Source organism: Aethina tumida, chromosome 1, assembly GCF_024364675.1.
Source record: "Aethina tumida isolate Nest 87 chromosome 1, icAetTumi1.1, whole genome shotgun sequence".
NCBI lineage: Eukaryota > Metazoa > Arthropoda > Insecta > Coleoptera > Nitidulidae > Aethina > Aethina tumida.
In genome coordinates this window covers 73,719,163-73,738,865 of record NC_065435.1, presented here as the reverse complement: position 1 = coordinate 73,738,865, position 19,703 = coordinate 73,719,163, and the positions used below count along the sequence as shown (strand labels likewise).

The 19,703-nt window shown below is 30.7% G+C and overlaps 1 protein-coding gene across 1 annotated transcript; it reads right to left on the bottom strand.

The window, feature by feature from the left end:
- Window positions 1-2,609: 2,609 nt before the first annotated feature.
- Window positions 2,610-15,092, bottom strand: LOC109602865 (atypical protein kinase C-like). The gene is made up of 8 exons (XM_020019319.2): window positions 14,944-15,092; window positions 10,296-10,381; window positions 7,952-8,201; window positions 7,531-7,897; window positions 7,228-7,478; window positions 6,284-6,552; window positions 5,311-5,426; window positions 2,610-3,755 (listed from the first exon to the last, which is right to left on the bottom strand). Exons 1-8 carry the CDS (start codon window positions 15,029-15,031, stop codon window positions 3,668-3,670), a joined length of 1,515 nt encoding a protein of 504 aa, XP_019874878.1. The 5' UTR covers window positions 15,032-15,092; the 3' UTR covers window positions 2,610-3,667.
- Window positions 15,093-19,703: the final 4,611 nt, after the last annotated feature.

The window sequence follows — 19,703 nt, the reverse complement described above, 5'->3', positions numbered from 1 at the left end:
TTAGCTACGCACTGTATTATTACTTTGCAGTTTTAAGAAATGATAAGGTTGTGACTTTCTGATTTTAAACATTTATTGTTTGTACCTCATATCTGTTCATACATATATTAAAAAATTATAATAAACATCTTTCAATAATAATTTATGATCACAAAAACAAGTAAAACTTCATTATAAACACTTTTACTGAAATTATCAATCCAAACATAAACAAAATGTTTAGTTACTGTTTCTATTATATGGATATTATGTCAGACAGCTATGCAGTTATATTGTTTATTTACGCAGTAGAATATACTATACTCCTTTGTACATTGTTAATTCCTTTGTATATTGTTGAATATTTTTTAGTTGCAATTTAGATGATTATTACAAGGTCATACTCTAGACTTAGAACATCTTAGTCTGTAAAATATATTTTTCTTTATTAAATTAAGTTACAAATAAGAGTAACTTACTGTATATCATTATAATTCTAACTCATTCCATTATTACACTCCATTATTAGTAATTCTTAACTTTCTGTTCAAACTAAATATTCGCAACATAGATCTCATGTAGCTGTCAGAGTATACATATGCAACCCAGTTTATACTAAAATAATCAGAGGTTACTATCAAGTCAAACTGAATAGAACAGTAATGGAATAATTTATATAAAATCCCATTAATACATTAGTTTATATGTTATTATATCAATATTGTTAGATTATAATATTCTTTTAAAATTTTAATGAAAGCCTCGGTAGAACAAATTCAATAGTATATTTAATATAGTTCATGTAAGATTTCATTATAAATGAATGATGTATCTAGACATGTAATAAATAATACTCCAATTAGGTAGAATGTTTAGAAAACATACTTAATTAAAAGATTTTCGTATAAGTTGAGCACACCCTTGATGTGTATGTAATCTGTCTTTTAAATCACATGAAGGTTGTTAACCCTTATTATATAGAAAGTGTCCTCCACAGAATAAAAATCTTTGCGAATGTATTCAGTAACTCTCCATAGGTTGCTTCGTTTAAATTGTGTAATTTTGTTTAAATTTGCAATCTGTAAAAAGAAATACTTTTTGAGGGTATATCAAAAACAAAATAAGTATTCTAAAAATGAACTTTAAAAAATATATACCAATGTTTAAATAAAATATATAAAAAATAAATGCATAAATAAAAAAAACTATGATGTTCTGTTTCAACCAATATTTTCTTTAGTACCGTCAATTTTACAGATTGTTCTCAGCATCCATGATCAGAATTATGTGTGTGTTGTTCAATCACACTGTGGTATCGAGTGGTAATCTAATGTGAAGCTCATGCTTCAAGGGTTTGACGTATTAGCGTATACAGTTTTTCGACTGCAAATGTATAATGTCCATAAATTTTAAGATCTATCCTAATTCCTTTCTTCTTCATCGGCGAGCTAATATATTGACATTTCATGAAGTAGAACAATATTGCTATTTAATACCTTGTACTAATTACCAATATTTTCTATTTGCTTCAAACCGCGGCTGAAACCTCTTCGTAAATTGTTCATTATTCCCTTTTCAGTTGAAGTTAAAGAAGTAAGTTAATTCTATCTAGTGGTTTAAATTGTTTATAAATTGTTTCTTTTATTAGTTTATCCAGTCGAAAGATATGTCAATTTATGATTACATTTCCAATATGTTCAATAAATAAGTTTGAAGACCTGGGATTGACTAGGTTGCTTAAATATACTAGTAAACTGATAAGATTTTCTCATGAACTTTGCTTGGATCCATATTCTCGTTTCTCATCTGCGTCCATGTTGTTACTTGTTAGGAAACCGCAAATTTTAAGAAGTATATTTAATTCCTCTTGGTGTTTGGTCCTCGTCTTGTTTGAAACTTGCGTAAAGTTGTCAGAAATGCTGTTATTGTCGAATCACCGATTGTTTCTTTATCTTTTATAAACTTTATAGTCGTGTCTGTCCTTATCTGAAATGGTACAACATAATTAATATTTGTGACTAAAAGACGTTAACATGTTGACTATATCCCGGTTAAATATAACCTCTTAATGTGCTATTGGTGTCAATTAAGTAATATTTCCTTAAGACATTTTATTAATTCCACGTAGTTACTCTTCAATTTCCGTAAAAGAACGTCCTGAAGTAAGATTAGATTGTATGCAATATCATCAAATGATTAAATTATCAAGTTCAAAATCATTATTATATCCAGTGGATATCGCCACAAAATCATTTGAAATAGTGGATCTGCGTTATGTATTTATACTTACCTACATATTTTTGTATACACATGCTATATCGTAGTGAAATTTGGCAAAACATTTTCTGCACACGAGAACTAGTATAATTTATAATGTTTGATGAAAAACCTGATGAAAAATAATAAACATACATAAAATTAACAAAATATGATGTATAAGTGACTGTCAATATAATTTGTTGAACAATATAAAAATATATAAATAAATAAATAAAATAAAAATTCGGCGACAGAGGATGTTAAAACTAAACAATACTTTACACAATGAGTTAAACCCTTTTTTAAGATAAATATCAATAGTTTATTAAACTTATTATTTAAGAAATGAGCTAATATTAATTAGACTCAGAATTAAAACAAATATGTAACAAACAAAATAAAAACAAACACTTATTACAAGATATAAAACTATTTACATACCAAGAACAATTAATATCAAACGTTTTTATAGTTAAACGCAAAAAATTGAAGAAAGCGAATGGTACTAGAAGGGGGTTGTCTAATCCCTTTCGTTACCAACATTAATAAAAGAGATCAATGAACAAATAATTTAATAATTAACTACCAACTTAATACAAATATGCAGGTACATAGTATAGCATCAATCAAAATATATTATGTGGTTAGATATACATAAAGTTGACTCTTGATTGATCAATCGCAACAAGTTTCACTTTACTAGGCTAATCCTGACGAAAAGGTGTTTTTTAAATTACTTTGGTAGAAAGTATCAACTTTTAAAATCTTAAATTTCAAAACGTTATGTTAAATGGTGCTATCTCTAGAAATTTTGTAAACATGGGAAAATGTAGTTATTGTTCGTACTTTCATTTGAATGATTTCATTCCAATCAATATTTATTTGGTATATTCTACTCCAGGGGAGTTTGCTCCTGCGGCCGTAGAGCTGCTAAGATGGATTCAGTAAAATATCAACTGAGGTGACCACGCCAGAAATGTTTAAGAAAATCTACAATAAGGTTTGGGATGAAAGTCGGTTAAAAGTGCGTAATCTAAGTCAAATGGAAGGCTATATAGGGTGCCCCATTTGTTCATGATTATATAAAATTAAGAAAAACGACCGCATTTGACGAAAAACAAAGTATTCCAATACGACAATGCATTGATTCATATATTTAAATTTCAATTCCACCTTATTCGCCATATTTAGACCCTAGGACTATTTTTTAATTCCAAACTTGAAAAAATGTCGCTACTAGTATATTATGTAGAGAACGAAGTTTTTTCGAACTTTGTGTTTAGGTCGCGATTATATTTCCGTGTACGTCCAGCTCAAGAGCCGCCGCTAGACGGGGGCACATTGATCCGTTTGTCGGCAGCTCGTGACGGTACGGCGGCAAACACAATACCGGCAAATTGTTCAGATGTAGATCCAGCACACAACGTTATCACGCGCAATTTTCCTGCGATATCAGTAGTGGGTTCACGTACTCGAAGCCCTCGAACTCCGACTGGTTGATCTTCTCAATCACACGCCTAAAAATAAAACTCGACTTAAATAAATAACGTAGATAAAACAATAATTAAAACAACCAGTTTGCAGACATATAATTTGTACAACTAAAATTGCATTACATTCTTAACAATAAAATCAACTGTATAAACAGGAAATGTGTAAAATGTAATCTCATCCCAGTGTTTCCATATAGCACATTATCCTTAACGACAACAACTGCGGTTCTTATACAGCAAGGTGGTTATTGCACTGAGCATATTGACGTCGTATACTAAAGCACTCTCTAATTCGGTAAGCTGTTTTCTCTAGACTTAATAATAATATCTAGGCGAAGCACTCCTTAATTTTACATAAATCCACATAAATTTCTGAGTACGTGGAGGAGTGGTTGCTCAAATCAAGCAGCCGGCGTCATTGGGTTTGGTGACGTAACAACAATTTGTTTTCCTAATTTTTTTTCATTTTCATTTTCACGATCTTGATTTATTATGTTTTTGGTGACATTTATTTTGCCGACTGTACTCTAGATTTTAATTAATAAGGATATTATGTGAAATGTGTGTTTAACAAAAATATAAATTACAAATTTGTCCAAGGAATTGTGCATGCAGTTTTTGCTACATCAACATCTTTAATTATTTTAAAGGCTATATCTATTTCATATTTACTTTTTTATTGAAACAGTTGCACTTTTAAAATTCCTATTCATGAACCAATTTCAAAAATGCATTTAATTCAATAAACCTTCTGTTTTCATTCTTATTAAGTACTAACAAATAATATTACTATATTAAATATAGGTTAGTATATGAAACAATTCAAGATTTTAGTTTTAATCTAATATCATAAATCTCTTTCCACGCTTTTAATTGTGTCAATAATATGGTATTGATCTATACAATTATAATTTAGTATTCAGGAATTCAAAACTTCATATTCAGATATGTATCGATATTGTTAATCTACACGTACAATAAAATATAACAACTGTCTGATATGGATATTTATTGTAGTATTATTTATTAATCTATATATATTATTTTACAATTTTATTTGAATTGATGTCCAGATATATGGTAAGCCAAGTTAAATATTATAGCTTCAAAAAATATAATAAATAGATGAGATATAGCTTATGAAATTTTAATTCCAATTAATTAGTTTTAAATTAATTAATTTTTAGGTTACAGAAATAAAAATGATGGGATGGAGAAAAAGTTTTATATTTTTAATTTATTTGACCTGTCATATGTTGATCGAGAATAACATTCCTTTGAAAACTAATTAAAGTAAAATTATAAATACTAAAACGCGAATGTGATGTTGGGAATGGTCAAAAATAATATGAATTTATCTTAACTAGAATTGCACACAATAATAAAAATCTTCTTTCATATGCCATAGTGCAATTTACTATAACAAGCTTTCTTAATTGCCCTTCGCCACCCATCTAAGTATCATTATAACAGACCAATGCATTACAACTTTCCTAATATATTGGACCGAAAAAGAATGGCGCTTGACCGATTTCGGAGATTTGAAACACCGGCACGAAATGGACATTGGCTTACTTACGGATCGTCCGGCGTTAAAAGAACCGGCTCCTTGACGAACTCCTGCGAGAAATACGCCAAATCCCTGTCAGAGTCTAGGCACGGTTTGTAAGGCGGCGGCACCTGCTTGTTTTTCAGCTAATGGGGAAAAATAACTTTATTATAATTTGATTATCGAAATAAGTTCATAAATGTTTTTTTGAATTGGTTCAATTACAAAATATTTGTCTAACAACATTGTTGTCGGATTTTTTTCTAGTACTTAATACGACAATAAATGTTGCTAATCTTCCGCAATTAAAATTGTGACAATTAATTCAGATAATTTAATAAAATAGAAATTTTGTAAACTAGGTAAATACGTTATCCTAATTCAAATTACCATTGTTCCAAATGATTTTCAAAAAAAAACCATTTTTTTTCTTATATATAATTTAAAAATAATGAATACAATTTACAAGTACGTAGAATATGCTTTTTGAAAATTAATCCATTTAAAAAATTACTTTTTCAAACAAAAATATTGATAATGCCAACAAATAGTCACAAATTATCAATTTTACGATCGTAAAAAAAAAGTCCGATGACTTTCTCGTTAAACGTTGTCGTTTTGTTACTTCTGCGCAACCATGTATAAGAATATACATAAATATTTATAAGCATTCTAATGGATGCGAGGTCCCAAAAGTGATACAATTTCATCTACCATATGTTGCACATAACAAAATTGTTTAGAATATATTCCATAAATCACAAAAAATGTAATATTGAAATCAACCTCAAAATTACAAGAGTTCGCAACACTCTAATTTTGGACAAAAAACGAACGATATAGGATCTTTTATTATAATAATTTGGAAAGGTAACGGTGGAGTTTTAAGAGTTAGAGAAAGTCTGTGACAATGTGATCTTTTCAAGATTTCTCACAAATGTTATAACTAAGTTAGTTTCTGTTCATTTGTAATAATCTGATTTATAATGGACATATGTATTACCATTTCCCAATCGATTCCTTTGTAGAACTGATGACTGGCAACCTCGTGGAAGGAATCAGAACCGTAACACCCTAGTCGTTCCGCCGGATCCTTTCTGAGGAATCCCTTGAGGACATCGACAGCTTTAGCGCTGACCGATCTGGGATATCGAATAGTCTTCTCCAATATAACTTGGAATAGATAGTCCTCCGTGTTCTGATCGGGATTTTCGGATGTGCCGACAGTGTCGAACGGTGAACGACCAGCTAACATTTCGTACAGTAACACCCCTAAATAATAATACAGATTTTGTAATAAAATCGATTGAAAAGGCTGTCAAAAATTCAATTAAAAATAAATTTAAAAATATTATTTTCAAAATATTTTAAAGGTTGGTTTACAATAAAATGAGTAATGAAATAATAAAAGTTGAACATATTATTTCGATATTTTTAAAAGTTTATATTTTGTAAAATAATGCATGTTGAAAGTTTTTAGCGTTGATAAAAGTAGATTACACTTTTTGGCAATTTTCATAAGTATTTCAAAAACGATAAGAAATATGAAAATGTAGTACGTGGAAATCAATATTTAAAAAATTAGGTCTGGTTATTTAAGTTAGTTTTTTTTCTATCCCATAATAACTAAGCACAACCAATATCTAAATTAGAAAATGAACTTAAGCAAAAGGTAATGTAAAAGTTAAATGATATATTCAAAATTGTTACATCATATGTGCGCAGATATATAACTAGATTTCATTTTGTGTCCAATTGCCATATGCATTGCGATCTCTCCACATGAAGTACTCTTATTTATGTCATTATTAATAAATAATTGAAAAACTGCACAAGTATGCTTAAAAATAAATTGATACAAATTGCAATAGCTAAATTCAAATGAATGAGGATAAATTTAAATAAATTTGCAACCATTATTAATTAAAAAGCACAAAAATAACATACCTAACGCCCACCAATCAACTGAGACTCCGTAATCCTCTCCGCGCAAAATTTCTGGAGCGATATAGTTCGGGGTACCGCAGAAAGTTGAAGTTAAGTCGCCCGGTCGTAACCCTTCCTTGCACATACCATAATCTGTTAGTTTGATATGACCTTCTTGATCCAAGAGAACATTGTCCAACTTCAAATCTCGATAAATGATACCTTTGGAGTGAAGGAAGTTCAACGCCAAAGATATTTCAGCCGTATAGAACCTAATATAAAATCTAATGAAAATCTCACCACGACAAGGAATATGCGACTTACCGAGCGTGTTCTTCGGGCAATCTCCCTTGCCTTTGCACGTGGAATGTCAAGTCTCCACCCCTCACAAACTCAATGACAAAAAACAGTCTCGACGGCGTCTGGAAGCAGGAATGCAAACCGACGAGGAACGGGTGATTAGTAGCGATGTCGAAGACGTATTTTTCTGTTTGCGCCTCGTCATCAGAGACTAGGGACTTCTTTATCACCTTCATGGCATAAAGACGTTTCGTGCGTTTCAACTCGACCATCAACACTTTAGCGTATGATCCGCGGCCAATAACGCCGATCAGGTCGAAATCTTGAAGCGAATACTGGCACTGCGAACCGGACCGAGTGTTCTCCGAGTCTTTCACCGCAACCGATTCATCTACAAAACATCAAATCCTCAACATTTTGAAATGCTGAATTGAAAACAATGTACCTTTAACATCTGGCGATGAGTTCTGTACGTCTGTTTCCGTTTTCTGGAGTAGCATGTCATTGCTGGGCATGTTAGCCGTGCGAGCATCCCCATTGTAGTGGTCTCTGGGCACCACGATGTGCTCCTTGGTACATGTTTTGCCAACCGCCTTGTGGCACTTCTTGTGCACCAACAACTTACACTGAATACACTTAAAGCCCTGCTGTCCCACGCCCCAAATGCGGTCGTCGCAGGACGCACATAATCCTCTCTACACATCGACAATAACAAAATTAAATTTAGACTTTTGTTCACAAATATTCTTATATTCTGAATGTAACTTGTTACCACAGAGTTTCTCATTTTTAAAGAGTCAAAAAATTATTTTTTTTTTTATTATAATAACTGTATAACTTCACTTTATGTGTTTATTAAGTATCTAAACAATTATAATTTGAAATTTACTTACGTAGAAATGTTTCAATATTGTTCAAAATACAAGTAGTTATTGTAAGTGGCAGAGATGTATTTGGCAGGACAAAAAGTTATTAGAAAAAAAGTTCACCGCAATATTGTCCCAATAGAGAAAATAAGTCCAATTTCCTGATTTCATCAGAGTTATGAACCTTTTTTAAACTGAATAAGTTTAATACACATTAGATCTAAAAATAAAGTAAGATAAATATTTTGAAATAAGTTATTCTGAAAACCCTATTTCTTTATCCGGATTAAAAGGTGAAATTGTTTTAAAAACAAGTCTCTGGTACAGTTGGGATAACATTACTAGTATAAAAATAATGAAATAAAATACAGGTCTAAAGGTCCTCGTGAACAAAGCGAACTTAAAAATAATAAAATCAAGTAAGAAGGTGTATAGAAATGAATTAAAAAAATATATCCAAGAATATTTTTTTTAACATTTGAAACACCTCAGTTTTATTTTGATGAGAATTATGTAACTATTCGTTTTGTGTTTGGCACATAGATTATGAAATTGACACACGGTAAGATACTTTTAGAATTTGATAAAAAATATATAATATAAAAAAGGAATAAATAAAAATTGATCATCGAAAATATTGATCAAATTTCGATTCACTGCTCTTTAATTTCGTCTAGTTCTCAAAATATTCTCAAAAGTGATGTTATATACTCATTTACTTCTAATAACTAGAATTGGTGGAAATATTTTTCAATCTATAAAAAAGGATGGAATCAGTAATAGAACTGATTTCACCAAATTTCTTACAAAATTAATTAATATTATAAAAGCAGAATATTAACTGCTACATTTTTCATCAGTACTTGATCGGTTCTTCCCTGCTCCACGAACAGCACCTCCCCAGTTGGGGACACTCACAATTAGTGAACGAATAAATTCTTGAACTAGCTTGCCATGCTTTTCTAAGAGCATGCGCAAACTCCTTCAAATTTTGAGATTGGTGTTCAATTGGATTGCAGTTTGGTGACGAGGGCCGCAGCATTCGATTAATATTATGCCAACAACAAATAGAATAATAATTGATTGAATAAACAAATCGTGAAATTGTCAAACATTCATAGTTTCTCAAATTAATTAACTCTGCGTGTGGTACTCATATATGAACAAACAATTACGCCATTCAGCTGGAGTCCATAGGCAGTGATTGTGGATAGTAGAAATAATGGTGCCGTCCACCACCATCAAGTCGTTTATTGACATTACCTGTTTGTCGTTAACGATTCCAAGCGCAACTTATTACATTTTGTAGAACACATATTTGGGCTACTAAATAAGTTTATTGGAATTAAACATTTTACAACAATGGGATGTTGTAAACTTTTATTTCTATTAAATATATAAAAGGTTAAAATAAATTTAAAATACTGAGCAAATATTCAAATAATATTATTGGTCAAAATAAAACATATTGAAAATATTTTTAACGATAGGATATCTTAATTATCCACTTCAAAAGACGCGCTGTGTATTTTTGTTTAAGGGGAGATTAATTGTATTAGTATGTATTATCTTTATGTTTTCTAATGAATGAAATGATAATTTAGATTTTAATTGTAAAACTTATTTTGCTAAATCTTATTTAATTGTTTGTTTTTTTTTTGACCAGCTAGATAAAGATTAACAGAGAATTTGTCCATAATCACTGCATATCCTTTCAACCACAGTGATATAAAATGGTAAAATGTTATATTGTATATCACTTAACAAAATTACTTAAATTTGAGTAAAAGGTTGTTATACAAAAAATATTATTGAACACGAATATCTATTTTCCAGAATCACTTGACCATATTCCACATTGCGTTTGCATACGAAATTTATTTTCGAATAGTACATTGAAAAAAATCGAACAACAAAACTCACCCTATTAAACCGTTTCGTCTTGAAAATATGGCCGTTCACCTTATAGACCTTCGTCCATCTTTTCGCACCCCTCCTGTAAATATATCCTGGAAACACAGAAAAAGCAAATGTACCTTCGTATCGCAGTATATGAAAAGTTACTAATTAAGTTGTTTAACGTGCACATTTTGGATATTTGTTAATTGGTTTTGGTACAAGAATGATCATTTTCAGGAGACCATCTATATTTTTCAAATTGATCAATAATGAACTAAATGTGTGTGACATGTATCACATTAAAAGAGAGTTAATTTTCGCATTACAAACATTAATGTACATTAAGTAAGTATGTAAATAAATAGCATATAAAATAAATTTGTCCTCTTTGAGTCACACATGTTTATACTAGATTATAATGTTTTAATTGCATCACATTTAGAATTTCACATAAAACGCATAAAATATAGACATGGAAGTTATTTAACAGTCCAAACAAACACAATTTTATGTTGCTTAGTCATTTACACAGTGTCGAAAGCAGTAGATTCAGCCACTTATGGATTGAAACAGAACATCAATACTCTTTAGTAAACAACAAAGAAAGATATATATGGGCTGGTTAGACTGATTGGAGGGATAATTTGGTATTATCGTCTCTCGAAGGTAGGTTTTGTATAAATAAGCTCATTTTCTGTAATAAAAGTGTATATACAGCAATAAAAATATTGTGTCGTGGCACCTTACTGGCATTTCCAGTTACCGTAGCCGCATATTCAATTTTCAGAGATGTTTAAACACAGACCGATTCACAATTCAATGAGTTTAGAACAATTTTCTCACGTACGGTTGTGTAGATCTCCACAATCATAGAATGACACGTTCGCCCAGACCAGGACAGAGCTAATAATCTCAAATAATTAATTTATTAGAGAATATTACTCTTAATACCTTAGCAAATGTACTTGAGAATTTTTTCACAGATTGGAGTTTTGTACCACTTCCTAAGGAGACATTTATTATTAATTTATTTATTTTATTTAACTGTTAGGATACATTTTTATTTAGAAAAATGAAGTTAATTTTTAAAATATTTATTTTTTTATATACTCTCAAAAAATTATTTCGGAGGGTCCATGTGAAACGCAAGTAGTACTAGTGGTTGCATACATATAGTACTTGGGTGGAATCAGCGGAAGTGGTAGTCGAACCGAGGGTGACGGAAGAGGAGACCAGGGAGAGCGGACAGTTAAACTCCGTGAGGGTAACTGAATAGAGGTCTTGGCTTGGCATAACCGTCGAGATCGCTGTGTTTCATGCGACTCTGAATTGTTTGACTATTGCTTATAATCCTGTAGCTGTTGGTTTAATTAGATTGTAAGGACTTCTTGTGTGTTATTTATAAATAATATTCGAAATGGCCGATAATCCTGACCGCGCTGAGACATCAGAAGTGGGATTTGGATCAGGATCTGGATCTGTACACCAACAACAAACAAGTGGATGTGAAGTAAAGTGGGAGTTGTTATTGGAACAACAAAAGAGAAATTTCTTGGCTCTTCTACAAACTCTGCAGCCATCTTCGAATCAGGTCAGTGTAAAATTGCCAGAGTTTGATCCGGATGCAGAGAATGCTGACGCCCAAGATTGGATATCGAAGGTAGATATGTGCATTTCGGACAAATCTATGAGTGGTGCTCCACTGATGATTTTGCTTACTAAAGCTTTGAGGGGTCAAGCATCCTCTTGGTTATCGAAAGTTACATACTCGGGGATGACGTGGTCAGAATTCAAAGACATTTTTCTGACAAGATACTATTCCCTTGAAACACCAACGGCTGTTTTACTAAATTTTCAAAATAGTAAACCAAAGGACGACGAATGTCTTGCTACGTATGCAGGCCGTCAAATGGCGTCGCTAATGTCCAGTTGGTCGAATCTTACAAAAGAAGAGATTGCAGTGAGTATAGTCCTTGCTCACATTACGTCGTTCGAACCTAGTATTTGTCGTCTTGCCTTTACCGCCAACATTAATACAAGAGGTAAACTGCAACAAGAACTGGCAGCTTTTTCTTACTTGAAAAAGAAATCGACGACGAAGGACTTCGACCACAATCCGAATAAAAAGCGTAAATTAACAATGGCTTCAATAAAATGTTACAATTGTGGGAAATTGGGTCATAAATCGAAAAAATGTAAGAGCCCAAGAAATAATCAAAACCAGATGTCGGGGCTCACTACCTCAAGTGGAGGTCCATCACTCAAGAGACAAAATTCGACGAAGCCATCTATTGCATGTTTTAAGTGTGGACGACAGGGACACATCGCATCATGCTGTACCGTACCCAACCACTTAGGCGCCAATCCGTAGTGGAAGGGCAGAAGTACCGAGCGTTACGTCAACATCTGTTTGGTAAACCATCTGCAGGCACAACATAAGGGTGAGAAATTATCATTTTGTTTTGATTTCGGGTCGGAATGCTCGCTCATTAAAGAATATATATCACTTAAGTTTAATGGTAAAAGATGTTCTAATGTTGTTGTTATGACTGGCATTGGACAGACGAGTATAAATAGTACCCAACAAATTTTAGCTGTTGTCGAAATTGATAACATATCTCTCAAAGTATTGTTTCAACTTACAATAAAGAAAATCAATGTTCATGTGCTTATTTGGGAATATAAACAAAGGCATTTGAATTATTATCAATGTTCATGTTTGAATGTTTTGAATTCGATCTAAACAGTACCTGTGTTGGGCGGAATTGGGTGTCTTGTTTGGGAAAGAGTTGATTGTAAAACATGTAATGATTATTTTATGTGTATATTGTAACAGATGTTTGTTTGGTATTTTAAAAGCACTGTTACAAAACGAGGAACGAAACCAAACGAAATTTGAACCAAAATACAAAAGCTCTTTTAATATAATTGAAATATTAGATGGAGATAGATACAATTTTAAAAGTCTTAACTCGAATCGTACTTATAAATACGCTCATGACCGCATAAAGAAAATGTTAGAAAACTTTGTACCCAATGATTTAGCCTCTTCTTCTGACGAAGAAGAATCAACATAAATAATAGTTTAAATCTTAACTTTAACCATTTTTAATTTTTTATTACTATTTTATCATTGGACTGAAAAACTGTGTGGTCACTGGTTAAGTTATGAAGAGATTTTGTCGCTGTTTAAGTGGTACAGATCTTGAGGTCGCTGGTTAAGCGCTTGTATCGCTGGTTAAGTGCTACAGAAATAAGAATATTGGTTAAACAATGGTTTTTATGTCCATAGATAAACTTTTATGCATTTGATTTGAAAGGTTGATAAAACTAATGATAGCCTGATATTAATCAGGAAAAGCCGAGTGAACTGTTATCATTTGAACTTAATTTGCAGGAAAATCACGAGGACATGTGACTTGTCAGAATGGCCGTATCGGAGGGCCCATGTCAAACGCAAGTAGTACTATTGGTTGCATACATATAGTACTTGGGTGAAATCAGCGGAAGTACTAAGCAGGGGATGATTCTCGAACCGAAGATGAAGGAAGAGGAGACCTGCGAGTCTTGGCTTGGCATAACCGTCAGGATCACCGCGTTTCATGCGACTCTGAGTTGTTTGACTATTGCATATAATTGTATACCTGTTGGTTTAATGACTTCTTGTATTATTTATAAATAATAGTCGAAATGGCCAATAATTCTGCGATAATAGCAAAATTTCGTCATTTTACTTAATCCGGTGTACAAAATTAACAGTTAACCTCGATGAATATTTCGTTTGAAAGGTGTGTATTCAATAGTACCCAATTAAGTTCCAGTTAAAAAAATAATAACTGAGTTACAGATATTAAAAGAAATTACTTTTCTTTGGTTTATACGAATGAAAAATATTAAGATTTACCAGCAAACTTTTACGTTGCTTTCTTGCTCTTTCTATCTTAATGATCTTGATCTATAAATACTTCTAATGAAGATGAATAAAAAATTACATGAAATTTGAATTTTATACAGCTGTAATTCAGTTTTTTCTTCCTAATAAAACAAATTAGACATCGGTGGATGCATAATTTACCCACCTTTCTATTTTAAAACTGTATCTCGATCGGGCTTACCATTTATTATGAACAATAGATTAAGTAAAATGATAAACTGAAAAATATAAAACAATATGATTTTCGTTTCCTGATTTATCCTAAATATGTAAAAGCAATTTTGTATATTTTTCTGTAAATAATTAATCATTAAAAACTAAAGAAAGTGTCATTACTAATACCTTACTTATGACAAATATTTTGCTTAGTTAAGAATTTTAATTTTTAAACCAACAATTTTAAGAATTTTGTTACAAAAGGTTAATGTGAAAAAAAAAAAAACAAATGTTAAGACAACTATGAAAATCCCAAATAAATAGCAGGAATGTATCAATACACAATTTCTCACGTTGTAGAAACACGATCCAAGGACTCGATAATTGAAAATATTATTAATCAATAGTTAAATTGTTACAAATCGTTTATCTAAGAATCCCGTATCAGCGCGGATTACACGTATCGTATTACTTTCATTTCAATTCGATCAATTTTCATATTTTAAGGGTGTAATTTAAAACTAACGGCGTGATAAAACAAAAATAAATTGAGACCTAAAACTAACACAAATTTATACTTACTATCTTTAGTGCCCTGACATGGAATTTCTGGCTGAGGCGGATCATTTGGGAACACTATGGAAATAAACAATCTAAATAAGTCCTCCATTTTATTTCAGCATATCACAATATCGATAGTTCCATGTGGCGATTTATATATCATTTTAGCAAATTACACTTGACTCTGGTTCTGGCGAAGTGAAAGGTTTAACTCTGGAAATCGTTGCGATAAGATAAACGAATTTTATCTCTTTAGATAGATAATTATTATCATGGGAGTCAAATTTACATAAGGTTAAATTATTAGTAAATAGTACTGGAGTATCAGTGATATGAATCAAATAATTACTCGCATTTATATCAAACTAGGAATTTATTTGTCTCAAGTAATAACAATTAAAACAACTTACGTAGCCACAATTTGATATACGAACAAAATGTTTACCCTTTAAATATTTTAGTGCTAATTTGTAATTTTAAATGCATATATTTGAATAAATTGTTAACAATTATCATATTTCTATATTTCTATTAATGTTATTAAATAGCATTCTTAGTCAATCGTTCATGCTTTGGGAATCTTATGGATACAGCGGGGTTTATATCTTTTGACTGACTCGAATATGACATGATCATGGCTCTTTTTCCTCATCTCCAACAGATCGAAATTAGTCGGTTTCTTATATAACATGCATTTTTGTATTATCCCTCTCTTAAAGTACTTTCTTTCTGACATGCTCAGACCAGGCGTGACTCCCGTCAACTTAGCATTTTCGATCGCCTTTTTATTTTGCGACAATGTGTTCGGATTCGTCTCCGGCTTGGCGTAGTTAAATTTCTCGTAAAGCGCTCGATCCTTGAACCACATCCTGCGATATTCCTCGCACAGAAGATAGCCGATGTTCGGCTTCTCGTATTCGGACGTAGGTCTGAAGCCGAAGTTGTTCTTTTCGCGGGCGAACGATGAGGTTATGAAGTCAACGGGACGCACCGGAGAGATGGCCGTCCATTTATTTTTGGACATCATATTGTATAACAGATTTACCTAACAGACAACAGGATCTAAAAATAAAAAACTAATTAAAATTTTGGATGTGTGAATTCGAATTGTCAAAAATACGTTTCTTGTTATATGATCGTTTCTATGGTCACGGGCAGTGCTCTCAGATGTACTAATTTCTTCGTATTTACTAGATGTTCGACCGTTTTATTTTTTATCAACTATCTCAATTTTACTAAAATTGAAGTGAGTAAATAGAAAATCTATTTCATCAAAAAACAGTTTTTACTTTTAACGACATGAATGAATTTATTATATTTGAGAATAATTTAACGAGATAACACGCACACCACAAAGGTAAATTAAACACGAGTAAATTTAAAAATAAAATAATTTCTTCCCTACTATATACTGGAAAAATAGAGTTTCATTTTAATACAATGCGTATTTTCGGAGATATAAATTAAGAATATTAAAATTTTGGTGACGTCATCAGTGCTCATTGAGTCTATTACTAGTACTGTGCTGTGCCTGAAAATAAACAATTGGTAGGTAAATTCTATTTGCCAGATTTATAATTGTGAAAAAATAATAAAATCTAAGTTATGGAAATCCATCGAAAGAATTCGAAGTAACGAGATAAGTATTAAACACACAGATATATATATATATATATATATATATATTATATATATATATATATATATATATATATATATATATATATATATATATATATATAGGATTACATCTAATACAATAATATATTTTATTTTATTTTTATATTTAATTATTTTTTTAAAGTTTGTAACATACCTTACTTTTGTACTTTTTTATGTGGTATTTACTTCTTAATATTTTCAATCATTATTCAAACAATTTTTATCTGGTGTTTTGTTTGTTTCAATCGAAGCACCGTACGGAAGTACGTAGTACATTTATATATATATATATATATATATATATATATATATATATATATATATATATATATATATATATATATATATGTTACACTAACAGACTTTTACTACAATTTGGCATTTTCTGCCTGTTCTGTGTTCTTAATCATCTGTGGTACTTAACTGAAAAGCTAGCTATAATTTCTTTGTTCGATGTAATATGTAATATAAAGTGTCGGAAAGGAAAGAAAGTTAAGACAAGGAAATTTGAAGTTGATAAAGATAATCTGAATGCACTCTTAGACAAAGATATGAATGATTTTGTGTCGATAAATTCTATAACTATTTTCAAAGATTTTGATTTACCTTACGACTTCATTGATAAGGAAGTAAATTCTTGGGCTAGTGATGAAAATTTTGAAGAATAGGTGCAATTTTTTACGAAATTAACGGTCGTAAATGATGTGGCGGAGCGTGGTGTTGCATTAATCGAACAATACAATAAGTGTTTCACGAAAAATGAAGAGCAATTACAATACTTATTGCTAGTTATAAGTGAATACAGAAAAAAATTGCCAAATTGTAGTAAAAGTCTGTTAGTGTAACGATATATACTATTTTGATTATAATAAACAATAAATTTTTTTAGTAAAAAACTATTTATTTAAATAAAATGCTTAATTTTAAGCAGTAAAATAATATTTCAAAAACTTTTCTAAAAAAAAAAAAATATATAAAATTTTCCCATAAAGTTGATGGTTGCGTCAGAAAATGAGAAAAATGTCAAAATTTTAAATCAATCCAACTTTAGTGTTAACTAACTTTAGAAAAAATCATTTTGAAATATTATCTCTAACGAGAGAATTTACGATGCGGCACCTCTTAATATTAATATTAAGAGCTGTAGCTTTCACAGTATTTTTTTATCATTTCCAACAAGATTTACAGATCTAACCTTACTCTACAAAAGCTGTTCAAAGTACCGACAAGTTCAACAGTTTGGTGAATATATTTTATTAATTTTAGTGTCAGAAAAAAAAGACCAAAACGGCAATATTAAAGTTAGATGAAAATGTTTCAATTAAGAAAAAAATAATTTATTTTCTCATTATTTCATTATAAAATAAGTGGCCAAAATTTGGGAGCAGGTGGAACAGGTCTAATAATAAATAAAATTTTTTCAATTTTTTTTTCAAAATTTTCTTTTGAAAAAAAAACACTCCTTTAATTTAAATGTCCGTAACTTTGCTCCAAACGTGTGAAATTTGTTATGTATTATGGTAAAATATATACAATTCAAAGTATAATAATATTTTTTTCTATAACGATTCTCCTCTTTTTCTTCCCCTAATAGACCACTTAATATTTTTTAAAACTATTAACCTTTTCATATGATTTGCACAGAAAAATTGTACTCCCTTGATTAAATTCGCCTTTTTTGAGATATTTCAGTTTTAATGTTTTTTCAAAAAAGTTAGTTATTTTCAAGTAATACAAAATCGAGTAGGTATGATAAGGTACTTTTGACTAGTTCTGATAATTGAAGAATTTAAAAACATTTACTATACATTTCTAATAATTTAATAAAAGTAAATAAATAAATAAATATTATTCATATTTTAAAAAACCCTCCATTTGCATCAGTGTTTTATGCAGCTGTTGTACTTTTATAATTTTCCAAAATACGTTTTAAAATAATTTTTTAATAAAGAGTATTGAAAGAGGTATTAAAATCTTTATTATTGTTAGCGGTAACATCCATTAAAGTGTGTTTAGTCTTTACTAACATTGACTAATGCTAGTAAAGACATTTAATTTACTAAAAAATCTGGTGCAACTGATCCATAGAATTAGCCAAAATACGTTTAGTTTTACTTATCCTACAGTATAATCATTCAACAACAAACTGTACCTGGTTTTTAGAGGCTTCCAATAATCATTTGAATCAAACAATCGACTGAAGAGAACAATTCACACTATGAATCAACAGTCAAACAAGACAACGCAAGATCTAAAACCGATTCAAAAAGTAAATTTGAGATAGTCTCATTGAATAACTACACTGAAGGATTTGCTAGCAGTATTGCGGAGACTGTTGCCAAACCGACTAGGACAATCGGCGACTGTCCTGCAAGCCGGAAGTCTGACGGGGATTTTCTGTCCACGCACGAAAACCATACATGGGTAATGGGAGGAAATTTAATAAAGTAATTTTGTTTTGTGCACCACACAATAATTAAAAATTTGAAATAAGAAAATGAAGGAAGAGGTATCAACAGATGTACCAAGTACGAATTGGTCAATTTACTGAGGAGATTCACGTTTTAAAACGTAAAATAAAACATATATTCCATAATCACGTGAGGAAAAAAAATAGTTTTTAAGTATTATAAAGGTTTAGGTCGATCAGGTAGATGCATGGTTTAGAGCGCCATTGCATATGATAGTCGGTCACTATTAGTTTTCGTTAGAAGTAATTTTCAAACCAACCAGGAAATTATGGAACCTATCTGTTTTTTCCAACATGATAATTCAGCCGTCCATCCACGGACTTTGGCGCCAGGCATAAGCGACAGGGAATGGAGTTCATCAGCCAGTCCAACTCATTATTAGTTTTAAAAAAATGCTACTTATCAATATATTCAATATTTTTGTCCAAATTTTTAATCATTTGCTACATTACATTACTCCACACTGTACAATGTACAAATTAATGAAACGTCTCTATTGGATTTAGTGTTCTATTCTCTATGTTTCTGAGTTTATGGTATATTGCGCCAGAAACCAGTACACAAAGATTATTCAAACAAAAATAATATCTTTAATAAGTCTTTCAGATTTAGATTAGGATCAATAAAATATTGTTTGTAACGTATCTA